The sequence below is a fragment of the Lingula anatina genome, chromosome 2 (genome assembly GCF_051362555.1).
Source record: "Lingula anatina isolate TDL-2025a chromosome 2, LinAna3.0, whole genome shotgun sequence".
In the NCBI taxonomy this organism is placed as follows: Eukaryota; Metazoa; Brachiopoda; class Lingulata; order Lingulida; family Lingulidae; genus Lingula; species Lingula anatina.
The window spans coordinates 5,231,035-5,253,879 of NC_141768.1; the positions used below are offsets into that span (position 1 = coordinate 5,231,035).

Consider the following 22,845-nt stretch of genomic DNA (forward strand, 5'->3'; position numbering starts at 1 on the left):
ATATTCTAATAATTAAATATGCCATGCTTAAATCATCTTAAGTTCAGGCATTTAACCTGTCACTAAATAAATTTTTGTTATCTAATGGTGCAAGTAATGGTTTTGTAAAATGAACTGCACTTGTTTTAAAATACAGATATGATTTTTCAGAAATGTTTCGCATAAATCAAAACTACCAATAACTCTTTAAACTGAAAATAAGACTTGTTCTAAATCCAATTTATTGGATCATTGGATGAAACTTTACAACAATTAGACCCAAGTTTCAATGGAGATACAGATGTGCAACTAGAAGAACACATTTACTATATATGTTCCCTTCTTGTGCACTATACATATGCACTATACAATATTTTATGTAGTATACATATGTACTATATTATTTATTAGAACAGTTACACATTTACAAATAACACTTTTACAATGCTCTAAGCCATTTCCAGTCACAATGTGACTGCACATTTGGTACATACATTGTATTCTGCATTTTCTTCATCACATAATCTCACATTTGAAATTAGTTTCATGATCATCTTAAATAGTTTAAATAGTATACATGATCAGTCAGGATCGATAAAGTCCATTGTACAGTATCATTCAATTAAAGTACAGCGTTCACTTCTGCTGACTTCCAATTATTTACTATTAATACCATCTTGAAACAATGCAGTATAAAATTCTGGTTCTGGAAGTTTGGTGCGATACTTGTTGACTATTTCCCGAACTTTCATATGTCTTCTCACATGAGGAGGCTGATACCTGGAAATATGAAGTGATTAATGACAGATTTCATCCAAGTGATACATACTGTAAAAAGCAAGACTGGGTGTTAACTTTTATTCTGTGACATTTTTAAATATCAGATATACTAAGATATTTTAATATATTTTAATAATTTAATAATTTTTAAAAAATTAACCACTTAATCAAACTATATTATAATATAATAATAATATACAGTAAAAATTGACCCACTAATGCCTTTTATACATATACACATAAAGTCTTACATGACAAAAAGAGAAACAGAAAAAATTTGATAAATGAAAATGTTTTGATATTGAATTTGTTTTTCATACTAACATTTCACTGTCCAGTCTTTTCCTCTTTCCAATGTTGATAGCTGTCTGCCTGACCAGAGTTCCTAGTGACCGCCGACTGACCACCATTCCATCCACCAGAGGACCAGCTCTGTGTCTAAAATAAATGACAAAGGCTTTCTAATTAGACTCCTACTGTTACAGCACTCCCTGATAAGACTCCTACTGTTAGAGCATTCAACAGTTATTATACTTATATGAAATTCAGCGGCACATGATAATGGTGAGCTTAAGAGTCTGATGCATTGTCAATTTGCGCCATTTTTCTGCTTTTTATATGGATCCCAACTTTCATTCAACCTCACCAATTATGAATTAACATTCAATTATGTGGACAAAGTTTTTTTGCATGGGGTATGATGCAACAAACAGGAAAAATGATCTTGCACTAAAAACCTTCCATCCTATGGGTTGACAAAATGAAAGTGAAAAGAAGTGGTTGTTTATAAAAAGAGTATCATGCTCAAAAGACAGCAAACATATCAAAAATCCAGTTATAATTACTTTAACAATCCTTTGACATGTATCCTAAAGAGGCCACTTTTGAGTGCGTGGATGAAGATGACATGTTGATCTTTGAGGTCACTCTGCTTGTTTGGTTGCAAGGTTTCCATTCCAGTGCTGACCATGGAACAGGCTTCAACTGAAATAGGAACCAGAACAATTATAAGTAGCACAGGGGCAGATTTAGGCCGTCTTCTGGGTCTTCCGGAAGACGGTCAGATTTTCAAGTTTACATTGACAGCTATCTAATTTTTTCTGTCGGAAGATGGTCAAAAGTGGAGGGTGGAACAATAAAGATAATTCGGAAGCCTGTCACAAAATATCCCTGGATCCACCCCTGTAGCATACATATACTAAAGAGAAAATTATGCATTATTCACTTCTGTGTAAACTTGTAATATGACTGATATTTGTCTTACATTTTCCAGATTACCAAAACCACAACCAAACATAGTTAATCTACATCTGCATTAAAATATAACGGGCAAAATAAATGTTGCCTAATTTCAGATGCCTGCTGCACTCTTGCTGTTGGCCTGCAGAATATAAAAATTAAATCACAGCAATACAAATATCATACAAAGACAAACCTGTTGGAAAATCTGCATGGTCTTCATATCTCTCCAGCCACACCACTAGAATTCTCACATCTGGTCCCCACACTGTCATTCCTCCCCTCCTGTGAGCCCTGCCAAAACCTAACAAGTCCTCTGAAATTAAGGAATTCTACATATAACAACATTGCCGACAAAGTAAACTTTTCCAACAGAAATTGATAAATATGGTAATATTACACTTCAACAAAATTTTTTAAGGATTTTTTTCTTTTTGACATTTAAAATGCACATTTCATTGAAAATTATAATTGGAAAAGCTTTAATATAGTGTAAATTTTAACGTTACACAGTTGATTATACAATTATTCTTCATAATTTTATTACTGATTTACTCCAATTTCAATCACAACATGATCACTAGTAACACAACAAAAGTAAAAATACTGTATGCATATGTCAAGAAATAAGAGAGAGGGTGATGACAAATCCTAAGACCAGCACACGTGAAAGAAGGTTAAAATCAAGCGATTAAAAAATTCAACTAAGCCCAAATCACATGAGATTGAAATATCTAGTATAACCATGCACCTGACAAGCTTGGATATTCGGAGGCCATACTGCTGGATTTTTGGTCCACTGTCAGTCTTGGTGCATGTCTACCCTGGGCACTGACCCCTACAACACAACATACACCTGTACACCTCTGAGATTCCTCCACACAGGAGCTACTGCAGAGCTGTGTCCACAATCTGACTGGGAAGGGTGGCCAACTCTACATGTTTATTTCTCTTCTATATGTTTCACTAAATCATGTATTTTTCATTATTTCAAGGGAAAAATCAAAGGATTTAGATGGCCACCCGACTGTTTGACTGGAAAAAACCTAACTGATGTTACCAGACTGCTAAAGATGGAAATCTAAGTCACAATGGGTATCCCTATATAATGTTTTGGTCTGTTAACATCACTTGGTCCAGTCTAAAAAAGTCACATTGTGGATGGTACCTTCTACAAGCTGAGAGAATTGTTTCCCTTCCCAATTTAATGCTTTAATAACATATATCTAATTCTTTGCAATTTTTTCAATCCTCTGATTTAAAAACGTAAAAATAAAAAAATCATTTACTGATCTAGTGTAGGGGCTAAAATTTACCTGGGGGCACCTGAGGTTTAGAGCTCTTGCTGTGATATAAACATCATAGACACTGTACACCGTGCACAGTAATGAAAAGCAGAAGTCCACAGAAAATCCTTATCCTTGTCACAATCAAATTACAAAGGGTGCGTTTAAGTAAGTGCAAAAGAATGAGGCACAAAAGAGTGCAGTTTAGTAATATGTGTTAAAAGTTGACTTTCATAAGATTTGTGCTTGAAATAGGCACTGGTAAAAGATGCAAATAAGTTGGTTTTCTTTCAGACTATTACAGAACTTGCCATGAAGATTCAATATGTTTATATAAGACAATGTATATTGCCAACAAAAAAATCAAAGCTATAATTTAATATCTCTGAAACTCAGGGTTCCCATGATTACAGAAAAAAAGATAAAAAAAATTTAAAGAGCAAGATGAAAATTTTAGTCAAAATGCGGAGATTGCCCTACTCACTTAAATTTATATTTTATAAATGGTTTATTTCTATTGACTAAAACACCAAAGAAGTGAAAAGCAAAATTGACAATAAAAGTACTGAAAACTGGCTTGTACTCACACTTGCTATTGATTAAATATATTCACCTTTTAAAAATTTAGTCAAACTTGCTCAAGCCATAATTGCAAAATGCTTATTAAATCAATTTTCCAGGTCAAGTATATTGGTCAAACTTTAAGATTATCAAGATCAATGCTTTTTTTAGTGTAAATACAAACCATAAAAAGAGAATTATTCACAATCAAATAGTTAAAACATGCAAAAAACTTGTGGAGATTGTATTTTTTTCTTCTTTTCCAAAAGAAATTTAATCTTTATACCTCCAGCCAAAAGCACATTGTCAGCTGTAGAAGAGAATAAATCAATAAATCATTATATCAATTATTTGTAATGGTAAAAAGAATGTTAGAGTTCCAAAATAAGTTTTAAAATGAGTTTTACAATTCAACCAATAAGCAACTTCTTATTAAGTTTCAGATAGCCACATGAAAGTAAGTCATTAAATGGCAAATCTACAATCATCTATGCTAGATCAAGTCAACTGCAAAGCCAAAGAAACCAAAAAGACATCCATAAGAGCTACAGTAGTTCACCTGTTTCACAATCTGTGCTGATGCCTCTCCTTACTGATTGTGTTTGATGAGACGGCACAACAAATGCAATCTCAGCAGCAGCATCTGCCCAGTACAGCACTTTCTGGTGGCCATCATACACACTACCACCAGTGTCAGAGGCAGGGGTAAATACTTCACCAGACAGAGTATCACTGCTGTGGTCTTGACCATTGTCCGTTATCTTCCAGCTGCTGGACACATGACCAGTCCAGCCTGTATGTTTTCTCACATTCACCGGCCAGCCCAGAGATTCCAAGAATTCTATGAAATGAGGCTGCACCAGTGAACGATAGCTCTGCAGCACAAAAAAAAAAATGCTTACAAACATATTCCTTTTTATGAAATTTTAAATATATTGCCTAAAAAGACAAATCATAGTTACAATGATTCACTGCATTAAGTTCTTTAAGTGAACACTTCAAACTGAACAACCAAGTCATTAAGTTTTCTTACTACATTAGATACAATGTCCTGCATCCGTTTCTGTCCAGCTTTGACATAGAAGAGATATGCTGTGTCCCAAGTCCGTGTGGAGATATCATCCAGAGCCCCCAAGCTGACACTCAGCCCAGGATCACTGGAGTCCAGCATGACCAGAGGAGGAGCCAAAGTAGGGGTACCTGGTTCCTGGATATTAAGAAATTATTCATTTCAAAATTTTGACTCAAAAGTAGGGGTACCTGGTTCCTAGATGTTAAGAAATCATTTATTTCAAATTTTCAACTCAAATCATTTATCCCCATAGGTAACAACCAGAGACAAATGAGGCAATCTACTGGCATGAAATTTAAAAAAAAAAAAAAAAAAAAAAAAAACACTTTTGTTACACTTAGAATGCCTTCTAATTGTACTTATTTAAAACAAAGTGTTATATCTAACTTTGTTTGCTGTGTATCACCATAAAACCATCATTTAAATTTTAAATAATGTTTTTTTTTCCATATGTAACAGTCGTTTTCAAAAAAAAAAAAAAAAAAATGATGCAGAATTCCTCAACACATTAAGAAACTTCAAAAATTTCAAAATGACACCCCTACCTTTAGAGCCTCAAGAGATAGGAAGCCATAATGAGACAAGAACATTCGAGCTGTTTGGAAATCCTGACATATGCTAGAATAAAAGGGGGGAAATGTATTAAGTATAAACATTGATGGAAAAACTTAAAGCTTAACACATATATTTGAGTAACATTTCTTTAAAATGTATCAAAGTGAGCAACCAACTCGTTAAGAAGGGGTTTGTATTAAACATATTTCTTCAAAAAAATTATTGACATGTTTTGAAATACATTTCCCATATTCATAAGAGTACCTTGGTGGTTTACATATGGTCTCAGTATTTGGAAAAGGCTGGTTCTTCTTTTTATGTTCTGCTACAAACCCTACATTATTTTCTAGGGCCCTCTGGCTGGATATAAAATCCAGCATTTTCAGGTGGTCAGCATCATGTTTAGGGTCCTTTACAATAGACTCCATGCTGGGGATACTCTGGTCACTGGAAAATTACACTGATAATTAATCATTAATTAACATTAAAATGTGCCATGTTGATCTAGAATGTCTTTTAAAAAGTGATAATGCATCTACTGTATTTAAAATTCTTGTTGTTCAACAAATGTGTTCAAATATTAAATGAAATTTAAAATCACCCAATAAGAATATGAACAGGATTGCTGAGGTAGTAGGCATTTGATTACAGCATTTCTTTGAACTATGTGCAATTTTGATCACCAAGAAGAGGTAACAGGAGGGCCTTGAATGCCTGTCACAAGGAAAATATTCCAACAAGCTTTAACAAATTGCGATGTAAAACTGTATTGCATATCAGAAATATTTTCACAAATATATCAGTAAAATACCAGCAACATGTGGAAAATGTAACATAAAAGTAAGGGAAAAACAACGAATCAATGTCTGTCCTGGCATTATTTTTTCATGTACAAGTATCTACTGCATAGCATAGCCATACAAAGACTACAATCTGCCACATACGTAATGTCACAGGGTGTGACCATATCAGACCAATATGGTATAGACAGTCACACAACTGATATATCTATCCTGATTTAACCTTTAACCATTTTCATGGTCAGGCTTATCATAATTAATGGAATAGAAAAGTTGTATAGTTTTTTATATATTACAAACGAATGAATTAATCGTAAACAGAAAGAAACATGATATCGAGTCACCCTTGTGTAATTGCTCAATATGCTTATTGACCAGCTGTCATAATGAATGATATGTTACTTATACTTTTAATACACAGATCAGGTTTTAACTACCAAACAGTGATTCACTTCTATAAGTAACATTTCATAATCAATCAAATCTGATTAGAACTACCATGTTTTACCAAGGCTATGGCTTATAATTACATATTAATGCAAAACTGGCTTAGCTTATCAATAATGAATATACAATTAATTATAGCTTGGCTGTGTTTATAACTCAACCCATCTGTTGACAATAACGCTGATGAAAGTCATGTCTTTTTTATTGTGTTTCAGTCAAGCAGAGCAATCCTGACTGACCCACTTAAAATACCTTAATTAATCTTCTACATAATTTCCAAGATCTTCTCAAAAACTCAATATATTCAGTTCTTTTTAATGTACTAATCTGTACAAAATGTAGAAGTATTTCTTTTTCAGGCACTAAGATCAATTTAACTAGAACAATATAATGTTAGCATCATAACTGAAATATTTATTTCAATAACTGATAAAATTTTTATAAGAGATTTAAAGATACCTCACAATGCAATATTATTTTGTATTATTATTATTATCAGACATGAGTCTGGATTTTCAAAAAAAAGAAAGAAAATCTGAATGTTTTCTATGGCTCCAAGACTTACTGACCAAGAGTCAGAAACACTTGAAGAAGTGAATTAAAAATTCACCATGGAATTCTGCTATTTTGCGGAAAAAGTTCATACCTGCTTATATTCAAAACGTTCTACTTCAAACAAAACTGAGCAATTCATAATTTTAATTTATATTTGACATGCAATACTTTTCAACTTAATAATACCCTATCTCATTCTATCTTTCAAAATTTGACCTTTTCACTGAAGGTTGTACATAAACCAATTAAAAAATTATACAGATTCCTATGCATTAACACAGGGGTAATTACCACTTTGTATGTGGCTTTAATTGTTAGAAGTTGGTTGTGTTGTCCTTGCAGCTAAAAGACTCTATACATAAAAAATCAATGCAACTCTCCACCAGATGTCAGAAGTTCATATGTAACAGATTGCTCACTGTATCAAGCCACTCCTATCCATAAAGTTGTATATGCCACAGTTTGTTAGAACATAGTAGCCTGGCTACATCAACTTTTGACTATATTAAACAGAATTTTTTTACACAGTATTTTCTAAGAGAGAAAATATCATTCTGTATAACATCATGCTGGAACTGACTATCTCATGCAGTTAATGGGAACAAAAGGTAGCAGTTTTGTTCTGTTGCTGGTGATCATAATTTGAAAATCATAGTTATTCTTAGAACACACTGCATGTGACTGTGATGCACAATGGAGCCTGGATTCTATCCAGTTCAGGGACATGAAAATGGAAATATTGTGATAACTGCACAGAAAACAAACAAAGCATTGGATGAAGATCCCAAGTCACTCGCTGCAAGGGCAGAAACAAAGACTGATGAAGGCGTTGTATCCTGGTTTGCTAATCCTGAAAATATAGGCTTAATTGTGGGCCTGTTAGTGGCCGCAGTGGTCCTGGTCATCCAAGGAGTACTGGTCTACAAATTCTATAAGAGGCGCAAACAGGACAGAATGGACCAGATGAAGCAAAGAATGACTGACCCAACATCTGACCAAGACTCTTATTTTACAAATGCAACAATATTTTCCAAGGGGAGTCAAGAAATGAGTGAAAATCTTCCCATTCAGTTTTCTTCCACTTTGCTGTTCCTTGAGAAAGCCACTCTGGGAGTGGACACTATAAAACGCCTGCAGAGCAAAGAGCCAAATGTGAATAAAATCTCTGTTATCACTATGGAGAACCCCACTTGTAACCAGGCAACCAGTACAGACCCACAGGAGGAAGAAATTGCTCTCTACCACAATGAAGTTGATGAACAGACATCCTTCTGACACTCACAAACTTGTTTAACTGAGCTTATTAATTCATAGCGATCCAAGTCAGAATTTCAACCCTTAACCTTCAAAAACTCAGATGTATTTTCTTTAAAACTTTAATGTTATCTAGTATGAAATGGCAAGTATATATGTACCATGCAGCTTAGTTTTTTGACACAAGAAAAAAGTTCTAATAGAACTGGCAGAAAAAATTTGACAATATTGAAAAAATTAATGCTATGTGTTAATATCCATTGTATGGAGTGTTTTTCCAAATGGTATCATAATATATTTAATAAGCAGTATACACCCACTGGTATCAAGTAATTGAAAATACACAGAGAAAAGCATGCAAACTGTCTTAGACATATACATGGGAGCAGATATACAACAGGTGTATTCATGTATCAACATTCTTTCTGGGCAATAATATTCCACACATTAACTAACATTTTTTGAGTTCTTCAATGCGAACCTTAGAAGCTCTCTTAAAGTACATCATAAGATAGTGTTTACTAATGATTGCTAAGATATAGGTGATCTAAAAACAAAAATTCTGAGTGACTTACAGGATAACTGAGAATTAAAAAATTTGCATCAACTGACTGCATGAACCAGACTGATTCTAAATAATTTTTTGCATCTGCTGCAAACTACTGGTATATCATGTTAAGCAAAACAAAACAACCATGTGATTAATATTGTGACATTTGCTTGTTACATCTTTTGTGAACCTTTGCCACATATATGCATACAATCTGGGTTAAGGTTATCCTAGAAATGTTCAGCATATTTGTTAAAAAATTTACACTGCAACAGGTCTCCAGTCAGCTGTTATTTGTTGTTTTTTCACAAAAAATCCCTACCGGAGGAAAGGGCACACAACTGTTAAATCTATTAACACATTTAACTACAATAACAAGGAAAGCTTAGAACAAGGCATTAAATTTTGACCAAAGTCAAGACGTAATTTTGATTTTTTGATAAACATGTAAATACATTAAATTTACTTGTCTTTTTTTTTTTCTATTTTGCCTTAACACTTTGCAAACAGAATAGTTGCAATTATTATTATTATTATGTTTTTCGAATTTGTCATTAAAAATAATAATTATTTCATACTAACACTAAGCATCCAGGTATGTCATCCACACTCTCTGGGAAGTACCGAGGAGTGACAGTGGGGTGGGGACATGTCTGCTCAACAGGCTGAGGATACTTGGGGTCTGACAGTAAAGATCTGGATGTAAACTGAAAATATCCATATAGTCAATATTAATGCATGTAAAATGGAATTTCATATATATTTTATGATATTAAAGGTACACAATGAGCATTAGACTTATATAGATTTTTCTTACATAAAGGTATTGTATGTCTTTGATGCTTTATTTAACAAAATTCATCTTTCAATGCACTTATCATTTGCAATTACACTCAAAAATAGACATAATGCATTTGTGGCTAGTGGCATTCTAAATCAAAGCATAGAACATTTAGTGTCAACTGTTTCACCATCACTGTTGCTGTATATTACCTTCTGAGATCGTGGTGCATGGCGCAACTGCATGGCCCACGCATGGCGACCAAATGGTCCCCTGATCAGGGCTGTCACTGTAGGCAGAGGATCTGGTGAACACAAAAACAGAATATCATCCATGATGGCATAAATCACATGCTTTTCATGATTATGAATAACGGTATGTGCACTGAATCAAATACATAACAAATACCAGTAATCTGATAGTAAATTACAGCACAGATTCTCCAGGAACACATGAAAAAGGCTCTGATAAACACACACATACCTTGCTCATTCCCCAATGGCTGCTCTAGTAATCCAACAATGATGGAATTTTCAAGTACAAAATATTTAAAGGTTGTGGTGTCTTCTGGCAGCCCACCACCTCTGCAATACTTGAGCAAGGCATCTTCATCCAGCAGAGAACACAAGGCCTCTGGGCCACAGGGGAGAGGGTAGGCACCCTGAAGATAGATGTAGATATCTCCCAGTAGTCAACATGACACTTAAAGTCACAGTCCAATACTCCCTTGCACTCCCTTTAGTGACAGACTCTATATCCTGCATGCTCTATTAACATTTTATGAGTAAAACTATGGCAATGAAAGCCATATTTTTGAACTGAGGAGAGGAGAGTCATGGCTGTTATTATACCTTTTTTATGAAATATTGTACTTACAAAATTCAAATAACTATAACTAAAATCAATCATCAGATTATCGCAGAACTATGCCTATAATTTATCAGTACTAAAAAGATATTTACCACAAGTCCAATGATTGTATTAAGTACGGACTCTGCTGCTGTTTGCACCCTAGCCGAGGCAGGCATGGGGGTCTTCTCGTGTTTTAATTTTGGAGGGTCACTGGCACGGTTCTGTAAAAAATAACACAAAATAACGCAAAATTTTCTCAACACATTTAAAATTAAAAAAAGAAATGGTATTATATAAGTAAAACTAATCCCAACAGTAATTAGGCTTGTTGAAGTAAATGAATACAATTATATGCAAACATTTCCTTTTGGACCAAAAATTACACAATGTCCTTAGATAAGAAAATATATCAAATGCAATTAAGCTACATGTGGCCAAGATATTTTTCTACTTTCAGAAAATGACTTTTGGCAGAATATGACATCACCATTTACAATCTAGGGGAACATTTAGTATTTAAAAAAAATGAACAGTGGTATATGTTACAAATATTGGTTAGACGCTGAACTGCAAGACCAAATACATTTATCATGCAGTAATTCACAGTCAAATGATTAAAATCTTTATTTATAAATTTTAGTTGAGTTAAAAGTTAATGAAAAAATGTCCCAATAGGCACAGTAGGTTTCTCCCAGCTCCACACTAAGCAGGTTTCACACCTGTTGACATGGGATTGTGCTAACTATCAAATAAACATTTTAAAAAGGTGGTTAAAAGCACTTTTTCTCACACCATGGGTGTTACATTTGTTTTTCTGATCTGCAGCTACATCTATTTTGTTTTTATCAACCTCTGAAAAACACAGTACAATGTTAAGGCTATTCATCAATTTGAAACATGCATGCAATTAAAAAAACAGTTGATGTAAAAAAAGAGAAGTATGTTCACCAAAATGCCATTTACGGCAATCCCATTTTCAGTGAAGTAAATTGAAAAAAAAACTAGAGGATCAGAGAGGCGATACCGCCTCTGGATATTGTACCACCAGCTGGAGTAAGCGCATTCGTATGGACCCCCCCCCAAAAAAAAAAAAAAAAAAAAAAAAATGGACACCACCACCAGTCTTGTACTTGAGAAGCTCTATAAAATGCAATAAACAAGAGTTCTCAAAATATGAAAAAAAAAGAAAAAAAATCGAAAAAACATAATAGTTAAAATGGTCCAATCAAGGAGATGTCCAAATTAACCTGTATTTTCCTAACACTGACCACTTTTCTAGACAATAGGCCTATTGGTTTTCCTTGAAATGCATTATCAGTAATGCATATACCGGAATGCTGACAAAAGAGAAAACCTAGGGACAACACTGGGCAGATCTCTGCTAGTTTTGAAGATATGAAGGGCAAGAAAATATATGCAGAGTTCAGTTTGAGGTAAAAAAAGTAGGTCAAAGGTCAATTTCAAGGTCACAGTATATGACTTCCTATATAAGTTCAATAGTTGCTATGGGCATTTCTTTGCCAATGTTGGAGATATGAAGGCCAGGAAACATGCAAAGTGCAGTTCATCATAAATAGTAGGTCAAAGGTCAATTTCAAGGTCACAGTAAGATTGCCAATATATGACTTCCTATTCAAGTTCAATAGTAACTTTGGACCTATCTCTGCCAGTTTTCGAGATATAAGGGATAGAAAATTTGCAAAGTTCGGTTCATGGTGAAAAGTAGGTCAAAGGTCAATATTAAGGTCAAAATAAGAATGCCAGTATATGACTTCCTATTCAAGTTCAACAGTAACTATGGGTGTATCTCTGCCAGTTTTGGAGATATAAGGGCTGGAAAATTTGCAAAGTTCAGTTCATGGTGAAAAGTAGGTTAAAGGTCAATTAAAAGGTCACAGATTACCAGTATATAACTTCCTATTAAAGTTCAAAAGTAACTTTGGGTGTATCTCTGCCAGTTTTGGAGATATAAGGGCTAGAAAATTTGCAAAGTTCAGTTCATGGTTAAAAGTAGGTCAAAGGTCAATTTAAAGGTCACAGTTAGATTTCTTGTATATAACTTCCTATTTCAGTTCAATAGTAACTATGGGCGTATCTCTGCCAGTTTTGGAATATTTAACATTTTTCCCACTGAATATTGCGATGTTGTAATTTTTGATATAGCGCAATGCCTAAACCATATCGAAAACAAAAAAATGGACACCACCTACAGTATTGCATTTGACAAGTTCTACAAAATGCGATGAACAAAAGGTCTCTGGCATTTACCATTCCAGAATAAAAGCAAGTTTTCAGTTTCAGTATCTAATGGCTGCTTCTCCCGTGAAAATGCACCGATTGACCCCAAACTCCCAAAGATGAAAGGAGTCCCCAATTGTAACGCCTCACTATAACAGGAGAGCTTAGATCTGTGTAGTTTCCAAAAAATAGCACAAACAAATATTTTTTTGCAGAAAATTCCCATTTTTAGAAAATTTTGGCTTGTTTGACCTTGAAAAAAAGGTCAAAAGTCAAATCAAAGGGCATATTTGGAATCTCCACATATGACTTTCGGTCAGACTTCTATAGTAATTTTTCCCATAATTCCTTTGGTTTTGGAGATATTTAGCCTTGAAGTTTCAAAAATTTTGACAAGGGTGCGTTTCAACAAGTGCCACGCCCAGGCCAATGCACCGACAGAGACAAAAAAAACAGGGTGTTCAAGTTGAGATTATATGTGACCTAAATCCAAGAGATGGGGACACAGGTCCTGGCGGTATAGGAGGAGAAGCGGTAACGGTGACTTGTTTCCGGCGCCCGACTGCGGAGCCGGCGGAGCCGGCGGAGCCGCAGGAGCCGGCGGAGCTGTACGAGACGGGTCGGGACTAAAACCATGAGTACCGCCAGCGTATACGCTGGTGGTACTAATAATAATAAAATGTTATTGGCAAATGTTCTAGAAAAAAAATGAAATGTGTGCTTGTCCATAAAAAATGCAAAATCCCTGATAAAAAACATCCTTTTAAATAGATATTGACTTTATGCACACACGAAATAATTTTAAAAACTGATATACCACTACATGACAGCCTTGTTTAAGAAGGGATAAATCTTTGGTTAGAATAAATAAACTATGCCTTCTCCACAATGCTAAACATTCTACCTAATTTTAAAATTGTTTGCCTTGTCCTTATCATAAGATTGAGGAACTGCAAGACACTTACATGTATTTTTTTTACAAGGATTGAGATAACTTCCTAAGAAATAGACATGTCAGCAGAAAAAAAAAACAATAATAAGCAAAGCATAAACATGAGCTGAGCAATATAAGGGGTATCAATGATGAAACAAAGACATGTGCAAGATAGCTATGGGTCACTATCATCAAATTGCTCATACTGAAAAAACTATAAACTCTCACAGAACTGCTTATGCTACAAAAGCAATATGTCTACTTGATAAAGCTCAAATGAAATTATCAAACAATCATAATTCTTAAAATGTTTTAAGCTTACAAGTTGCCAAAACTTTCAATTCAGTTCAAATACCAAAATCCTAGCCCTGATACCCTATTTTAGTAACAGTCTGATTCATCATTCCCATCAACTAAATCTATAAACTACATAACAAACTGTATTTCAATTTCCCTGTAGAAAATGTTAGTAGTAACTATGTCCCTCTAATTTGAAAGAACTATCTATCTGTATCATGTCTGATAAACTTTAAACCAAATATTGTACAATGACAATCTGGACCACTTGGTCAGTTAATAATTAAGTCTTTGAAGAATATATAAATATCAATAACCCCTTTTCAAAAGCAAACTATGTAAACTGTAACAAGATATTCGAAAAAAAACCACTTCTTTCTTAACTAAAAACTTTGGTAGTTACGATGTTTTACAAAATTAACGCACCTTCATCTGGCTAGTAGGTAAGTGAAAATATAGTCATCATAAATTAGTAAAAAGGTAAGCTTAATACCACAAGAACCCAAAGATACCAGTAGAGTATGAGTCTGGCAAAAATGAAGGGATTTCTTTTTATCTTTCTGAAGGGGGAAATGGTGCATCCTTCAAAGACTTCAATGAGCCTTGGTGCAGTCACTAGGAATATCTATCTAATGTACTAAATGCTTCAATAAAAGCTGTAGACTTCCTTACGTGGAAGTTAGTAGCTGTTGCAGAGGCGGACCCAGAATCTGAATATAGGAGGACCAATTAAGTAAGAATAGAGTATTCATTTTGCCATATCTATGCATGTCTTTAGAGACACTAAAAAGGGGCACTGGGTAACTGGATCCACCTTTGCTGATGCCATAGTCTTCTATTTATTAACCAGAAAGGCAAAGGAAGCAGTCTCCAAAAGATGACATGTTACAGTTACCTGAGGAGTACCAAAATGTACACCTTTTGTTGGTTCATCAGCTCTAGGCTACAAGTGGAGAATAAGTATTAATGTATCAAAATGAAAATTATTCAACTGTTGGAGCACTGTTATGAGAGGCATATTCAGAAAAAAAATATATTCAAAAAAGTTCAGCTAAATTCCTGTCAACAAGACACTAGATTCATCACTTTTCTGAAAAATAAGTTCTAATCTATTCAAATACTAAAAGGTGTATACATCATATCAACTGAAGATAGGAGTAAGCACTGAGAGTTCCACTCTATCTACTTTATCAGCTAAACTACTGAGGTAATTGAAGATAAATATGTTTATTATTCCAAACACATGGACTTCGATTCAAACTATTCTCCAAAATTTAATAGATTTCTCACATTTCATTTCATACCTATTGAGGCAGGTTATCTCAATGCACTTCTACAAAATTTTTATTTGTATCAACAGCTGAACATCCCCCAATTAAGAATACCATTTATGAAGACATTAGACTAGTTTATATTCATCTAGGATGCCCCTACCTGTGACTTGCTCCCTGACAGGCCCAATTCCACTACTTCAAGCACATAATGTAAACACTCTTTATCCAACATCAAGTAATGGTGTTCTATCAGCCATAGGGATAAACACTGGAAGGCGGCCACAATCATTGAATGCAGGTCCCTAGAGTGCGCCGGTGCAGGCCTGCTGCACTGGTACACGATGAAGTCACAGATCCACTTGACAGTGCGTTTACACATCAATATGTTAGGGGTGTGCAGGCGAATTTTGGCAAGACCAGCCAAAACTTCCATGGCAGCTAGGGCAATGTTGAGGTCCATCTTCCATGATGCCATAAGTCGATTGCACACAAGGGAGGCTGCATGTCCAAACAGGTCATATGCAGTATCTGGATTATGAAAAAGATATCAAATCATAGTATGGCAAGGAGTATTATTCAGAACATCTAAACAAGCTGAAAAATTTGATTAAAATACTTCATTAAGCAATTTAGCAAGAATTATTAAAGTGTCATTTCCTACAATCATCTAATCAAAATGAGGAGGCAAGCCACTCTTTTGCCACTCTACAAAGTTAACTTCTAATATTTATCCACTTTTTTACCATAATCTTTCGGTGGTTGTTGAGCAGCTTTAACTGTCTCTCCCTCTTCTCCAGCACCACTAGCAGGTTCCTCAGAGGGGGGTGCATCTTCTCCACTCTCTCCTATTGTTCCATACAGTGTGCCCAGCAAATCCTGGGTCTTCTGTACTGTCACCTGCTCTGCCTCCTCATACATAGACAAGTCCTGTACTGACAACATAAGACCCCCTGAAAAAGACAAAAGTGTAAAAGCTTTGAATACTTTATGCACATACCTGATTACATGAAAAACAATGCCATTTGAATGATATTATCACAATTTGTGGCAAATCACTTGTATCAGCCTATATGTAACTTTCTCCTACTCAAGAATTATTAGAAATATCGCTTGACCCATCCCAGATCCCACATTTTATACCATTTCTAAATAATTTAGTGCTATACGTCAATGCCTGGCTAGACATGTAGACCATCAAGGTTTTTCTAACATTTCAAAAGGAAAATCTTGAAAACAGTTACTTTTATTTGAAGGTTTATCATTTCTAAGGTCTGAATTGGAAAAAAAAGCAGCTTTGAAGGATAATTAGACATGAAAATATGACTTGTGGGACATTTTCAAACATGCATAGCATACCTTAAATTACAAATTTTCATTTAAAACCTGCTTGAAGTTCCTGTACCCCCTTGTACTCACCTAGCAACATCAAGGTGTTTGATGGGTCAGTCTCAATGGTCAAAGCCCTCAGTAAAGTCTCTATGAGCTTTACTCTCAGTGACCAGAATGTAGTTTTACTGTCTGACATAGGGAGGTCATGCAGTGCTGAATTCAGAATAATTAGATTTGATGAAAAAATAAGTTATCAATAACATCATTTTAATGTTGTGGGTCCTAACTATTAACATTTTATTTGCTTGCAATCACTAAATATATTGTTAGTTACACACCATAGTAACATATCATTCCTAAATTTGTTAACAAAAATCTCCTACTGATTCAAAAAAAGAATTCCCACAAACACTAACTTGTTTAATAACAATTAACATTTATTGCAGTTTATCATACATTGCTCAGTTAGCTAATCTGAAAGTTTTGCTTTTTAAATAAATTTTACATTTCCACTTCCATTCACCTTTGATCTCCAGTTTCCTAAAATGGAGTGGTAAACACAACATTGACAGCAACAGGTGGATGGAGGCCTTTCTTAGCTCTACACTGGATATCTGATCATGGCACCTGATGGCAAAATTTCAAAAAGAAATCTAAATCCAAGTTATAGTACATGTGAATAATATTACAACTATGAAGAACAGATCCATTCCAACAAATGAATTTTAAATTTAACAGTTAAAACTGTTCTGATAATCTTATTGACAGGGGAAATATTTGAGTATTTCTCTCCAAACTTTTCACTGAATTAACTACAATTAAATTGGGTCTACAAGGCTTAATCAAAAACAGGATCCCCAGGGAGATAAAATATGGAACCCTTTATATATCAGTTTAAAAAAATGCATCATTATTGTCTCTGACAAAATAAACAACATCCTCATTTATGGAGTGAGAAAAATGAAACCAATCTTTATGAAGTATGCCCATTTGACTTAAAAATTTTATAAACTTCAATTTTTTCAGGCTATTTGGCTAAGAATTAATTCATGCTAGTATGACCCCCACCCTTTTCTTTTCTTCATACCTGAAGGGCATGATAAGATCTCTTAGCACTAACACAACTGCCTGCAGTATTCTGGGCACCAGTACCAACACACCAACCAGATCCAGACGTAACACATCCGTGGAATTAAACAGAATATTGGACAGAACTTGACCACTCATGTTCTGAAATAAAAGTAAAGGCAGTCTCGAATATCCCTGCAAGTGTTCAAATCATGGTAAGTATGTCCTCCACAATTTTTACATAAAAACACAGGTCAACATTAAAAACATTTCTCACTGAAAATGCTGTTCAACTAAAAAAAAAGGATTTGTTGTAAAATGCAGACAGTGTATTGTTAGGGTTTTTCCACAGTTCTTTTCCCTAAAAAAATCAATCTTCCCCCATAAAATTTCCTGTGCTTTTATTCCTTCTAATTATGAAGAGAAGAGAGAAGGTTCAACTGATCCTCTGACTGCTTTATCTTGGATAAGAAAGAGGAAACTATGATATAGTGAAAAAATACAGCGAAATGGCCTCAAACATGCAAAAGGACACCAAAACCATATGTAAGTACCTTATCTGTGGCCAATCCATAGTGTAATACTGTGTAAAACCTTGCCAAATACACCTGCTGAATATCCTCACCAGTCTTCTTAGCACAGAAGATTTTGCACAGAGCACCACAGGCCTCTGCACGGCCTATTTCATTTGTAACAGTGAACTCCTGTGGGGACTCGTGTTCAGGTGTGGGACTCGTGTGCTGGTTCTCTGCTTCTAAGAAACTGGTTCGCCGAGATGGAGGCCCTTAAATATGTAAAACAAATATATCCATGCATAAATTAGAATTTCTATGTAGCTACATTTCTTTTGCTAAAGCACCTTACCAAGAACTGTGGCATTTGCAACACATGCAATACTTTCAAAATGTAAAGTCATTTTTTGCACCTTTTCAAATATCACTGCAAAAAAACAAAAACTCATATCTACCATATCTACCTACTCATATCTACCATTTTATAAATTGCGTCAATTCAATAATCCTTTTCATAAAGCATTTCAAACACATGTTTCATTTACCACTCTTTCCCAATGACTTTACTCCCACCAAAGCTCCATCAAACAACCACGCCCCAAATAAATGCAGCAGACTGTTGCATTTAGGTCTAGCCGGAGCGTACGGTGACCTGGAATCTAAGCTCAGCTGGAAAGGAACTGCTTGGTCAGATGGAATGAAAGTTGCTGGGGGCTGAGTCTTGCTCCCCATGGCTTTTTGTATTGCACCTGAGGAAAGGGGGGAAAAAAGAAAAGAAAAAAATTATTCTTTTGATTCTGGCGATATATGTGAAAGTTTTTTAATTTCCATAAATAAATTTTTTTTCATAAATTACTTGGTACATTCTTAACAAATGAAATTTCTGTCTTTAAATCAATGCCCAATAATATCAATTTACACTTTTGCATTATTTCCAGAAGTACCTTTGACACTATATTGCCCACTGCTCATAGAAAACCCTCTGTTTTTCCTCTGACTAGGTGGTGTAGAAGAGCCAGGAACAGGTGTCACATAAGTTTGGCGTATTCCTGCAAGCATTATATTGGTCTCATCTTGACTCCAGGGAGGTGCAATTCCTAGATTTGAAAAAAAATAATCATTACAATATAGTGTTTGTCATTAAAGATAATCTTCATTCAATTTTGTTCTGGATAAAGTGAATAAAATATAATAACTAGCATTAAACTGGCTTTGGTGAAATATAAATGACAGTTCAATAATGCACGTTGTTCTACTCTATTACGGCATGATATCCTCCATTTCATTTAATCAACTATCTTACAACTTGCTTCCACTAAATGGACATCAGGGATGGATCCTGCTAATACTCACCCATAAAGGCATCCACCAAGACAGCAATACCCTTCATGGCCCTGAAGAAGATTTGGGGCAAAACTTTGAGGCAGTCATGGTGGGAGGGGTCAATCACATCCTCACTTGCCAGGGCCATGTGCAGAAATTTGGGGGTCTGGCTGATCACCTGGATGTTACTGAGTTCCACAGGGTTGGATAAAATATGGAGGAATCTGAACCAAGCCTGGGTAATGGTGTCTGGACTTGTTGTGGGTGGTATGAGTTGCCTGTCTTCTTCAGCTGAATATAAAGCAATCGGGGAAAAGATGACTTGATTTTTTATCATGGTGCACCTCCTGCAGAATGACAATTTTATTTTTAAATATTCACCCCTGTAAAGTACTCCTGTATGGTTTGATTATGGTTGATGAATTTATAATTAAGTTGAGCTTACTTGTTTTAGATAAATTCTTAAAAGTGATCAACATTCAATTTTACCACCTACACAGGCTTTTATACTCATAAACAGCAGTCTAACATATAGCCAACAATGTCCTGACCATTAAAAGACCTTAAGTTTTTAATATTTATTATTTCAACATACATATATGAAATTCTGGGAAATCTGGTCCAAACATTCCAGGTATCAGATGTGAAGTCAGCAGTGAATTGATGCGGTGCCACTGCACCACCAGCACCTCATGGTGGCGCCAGTTTAGACACATATCTCTAAATGTCTTCCACAGTGATGGGGAGGGAAAACACTTGAGGCAAGACTGTAGCCAGATTTCAAACAGTACGCTCAATACTCTTTCACATAACTGGTCTCCTATATCATCTGAATCATTTGAATAGACTTGTATATATACATTTATGGGCAAGTTCACATATAAAAATCAACTTTTTGATTTATTTAATTTATTCAATCATTTGTAAAAAAAAATTGCCTTATGCCAACACAGTCATTTTATCCCAAAAATATAAAATACAGACTAAACATTTCAAGTTGCAAAATTGTGTCTTCATTAGCAAATAAAATATGAAGTTCTAGCTTTTGCAAGTGAGATATGAATTACGATTCTATTTACCCTTCCTGATAGGTGGTGCTAGAAGAGTATCATTGATCGCCAGGAGGAGTCTTAATATTGCCTCCCAAGTTTCTCTTGTCAAGATGGTGGATTCTTGGACAATCATCTGTAGGTGACGTAATATACGGTGGCAAAGAACAGTCTGTCTCTTCACTGAGTCAAATACTAGAACATTGAAAAACACAAATATAGCTATAATGTGCCTGTAGTGAAGTTGAAAATAAATACATAGCATGAATAAGGCTCTATTCCCATAGATTTTAGATCGATCTATTCCCGCGGGGAGTCTCACTAGATTATTTTCAGATAATCCAACTTAAATGTCCGTCCCGCCTACTACAAGCTGGAAGCGTGAACCCCCAGGGAGTTAGGTCGATCTAAAGCAGGTCGATCTAATCTATGGATTTTAATCTTAAATAGCTTTTTGAAAAACATCTGTCATAGCTTTCATTTGAACTGGTATGTTTCAATATTCCAATTACATTAAACATTACAATAACCATCATGATTTGCTGCATCCGCAAAGTTAACCTAATTAATAACAGTACTAGTTCCAAACCAGGTTTAAAACAATGAGCTGAAATGAATATATTTTTTTTACCTGCTGCAGGTCTTGGAACAAACAAGTTATACAGGTGTTTGAACATGATCTGGCAGTAATGGTTTGGCTGTTCCCTGACTGGGACTGGTACACAGTTCTTAGGAGTGGTTAATGCTGATAGCCACTCACAATAGACATTCACACAGTCACGGATGGTTTCATGGTTGTCACTGAAGTTTAGGGTCATGCCAAAGCAGATCACCTACAATAGTTGACAGCAGTTTTTCTTTGTTAAATGCAAATCTATGTAATATATTATAATCATATCAGATAATCTCTATATGATGCAATATGGTTCTTATATCCAATATATTACAAGAAAGACATCATAATCACTGCAATAGAGACATCTTGTAACATACTGCTAGAATCCATTTAGTAAATAAATAGTTAGGTCAATATACTATACCACTCAATATCATACAAAGAGGGTGCATATGCTTCATTTATAAAATATTTATCTCTACTTTTAACCATAATTCTTACATTACTCATGTACATGTATTCTATTACTTATCTCTCAAATTAAAACGCCATTTCTATCAACAAGAAATTATTAATTCACATCACATGTGAATTATACCTCCATCGTCCACTTCACTTCCTTGTCTGAATTCAGAGAGCTTTGTTCCCCTTGGGTCACTCCTAGACTAAGACTGCTTGCCAGATGTTTGACCACTGCTCCTGCCACATCTTTACCAACAACAGCAGGGAAGTGCTGCAGAACACTGGTATTCCCAGTATCAATCTGGATACTGGTTTGAAGAGATGCCCACTCAGAATACATCTTGCTTGTGCTTATGCCTGTGGGGATTTAATGGATAGACAGCATACTGCAATTCTCTGGAATGAAGTTAAATGACTCTTAAAAATATCAAATCATTAAAAGTTAACTTACCTTATCAAAGAATTGATAATTTACAATGTGCTAAGCCATTTAGATGAAAAGGGTGATAAAAAACAACATTCTCTTATCCAAAATGACTTGGTTTTGTAAAGAATGCATATTGTTTGTACCATAAGCTATAAAAAAGGACATCCACACCCACTACACTTGTATGATCACATGCATGCACAAGCTTGTGTATTTCTCCACACTTGTGTATTATTTCCAAACCACAAATAAAGCACCGTGAACTTTATCAACCTTAATACACCTTTGTATTCAATTTTACTATTATTCGACTATAACTAATTTTCAAAGAAAAGGTATTAAACTTAGTAAATAACGTTTATTTTGCACATTGAAATTACTGAGGCATTGATAGAAGACGGTAGAGTCTAGAGAGCTCACTCTTACTCACATGCCATATTCGTTAATCAGAACTCCGGGATACAGTTGGTTCTCCTGTTTCCTGGTGATTGCAAAAGCTACATTACCTAAAATTAAGTACACTTGCCACGCTTTTTACTGCAACCTATTAAAATATGAAGATGTTGAAAAATGATCGTCCTCCCGGAAGTAAATAAAAGCAAGGT

General features: G+C 34.9%; 1 protein-coding gene across 7 annotated transcripts; it reads right to left on the minus strand.

Annotated features, from left to right (window-relative positions):
* Positions 1-198: 198 nt before the first annotated feature.
* On the minus strand, positions 199-22,839 carry LOC106159830 (ral GTPase-activating protein subunit beta). 7 transcript variants are annotated; one of them, XM_087003306.1, is made up of 30 exons: positions 22,671-22,839; positions 21,950-22,209; positions 21,367-21,568; positions 20,766-20,930; positions 20,282-20,515; positions 19,717-19,977; positions 19,308-19,460; positions 18,909-19,112; positions 18,406-18,635; positions 17,871-18,013; positions 17,307-17,410; positions 16,871-16,996; positions 16,198-16,404; positions 15,615-15,982; positions 15,076-15,123; positions 13,915-13,947; positions 10,822-10,932; positions 10,343-10,520; positions 10,072-10,163; positions 9,661-9,785; positions 5,737-5,919; positions 5,463-5,535; positions 4,879-5,052; positions 4,405-4,720; positions 4,132-4,155; positions 2,750-2,836; positions 2,195-2,314; positions 1,605-1,743; positions 1,084-1,197; positions 199-759 (listed from the first exon to the last, which is right to left on the minus strand). In XM_087003306.1, exons 2-30 carry the CDS (start codon positions 22,151-22,153, stop codon positions 636-638), a joined length of 4,542 nt encoding a protein of 1,513 aa, XP_086859432.1. In that variant the 5' UTR covers positions 22,154-22,209; positions 22,671-22,839; the 3' UTR covers positions 199-635. The 7 variants fall into 7 exon arrangements, with proteins under 7 accessions (XP_086859432.1, XP_086859433.1, XP_013391685.2 ...); XM_087003307.1 differs by having other exon boundaries at positions 22,747-22,838; XM_013536231.2 differs by lacking the exon at positions 13,915-13,947.
* Positions 22,840-22,845: the final 6 nt, after the last annotated feature.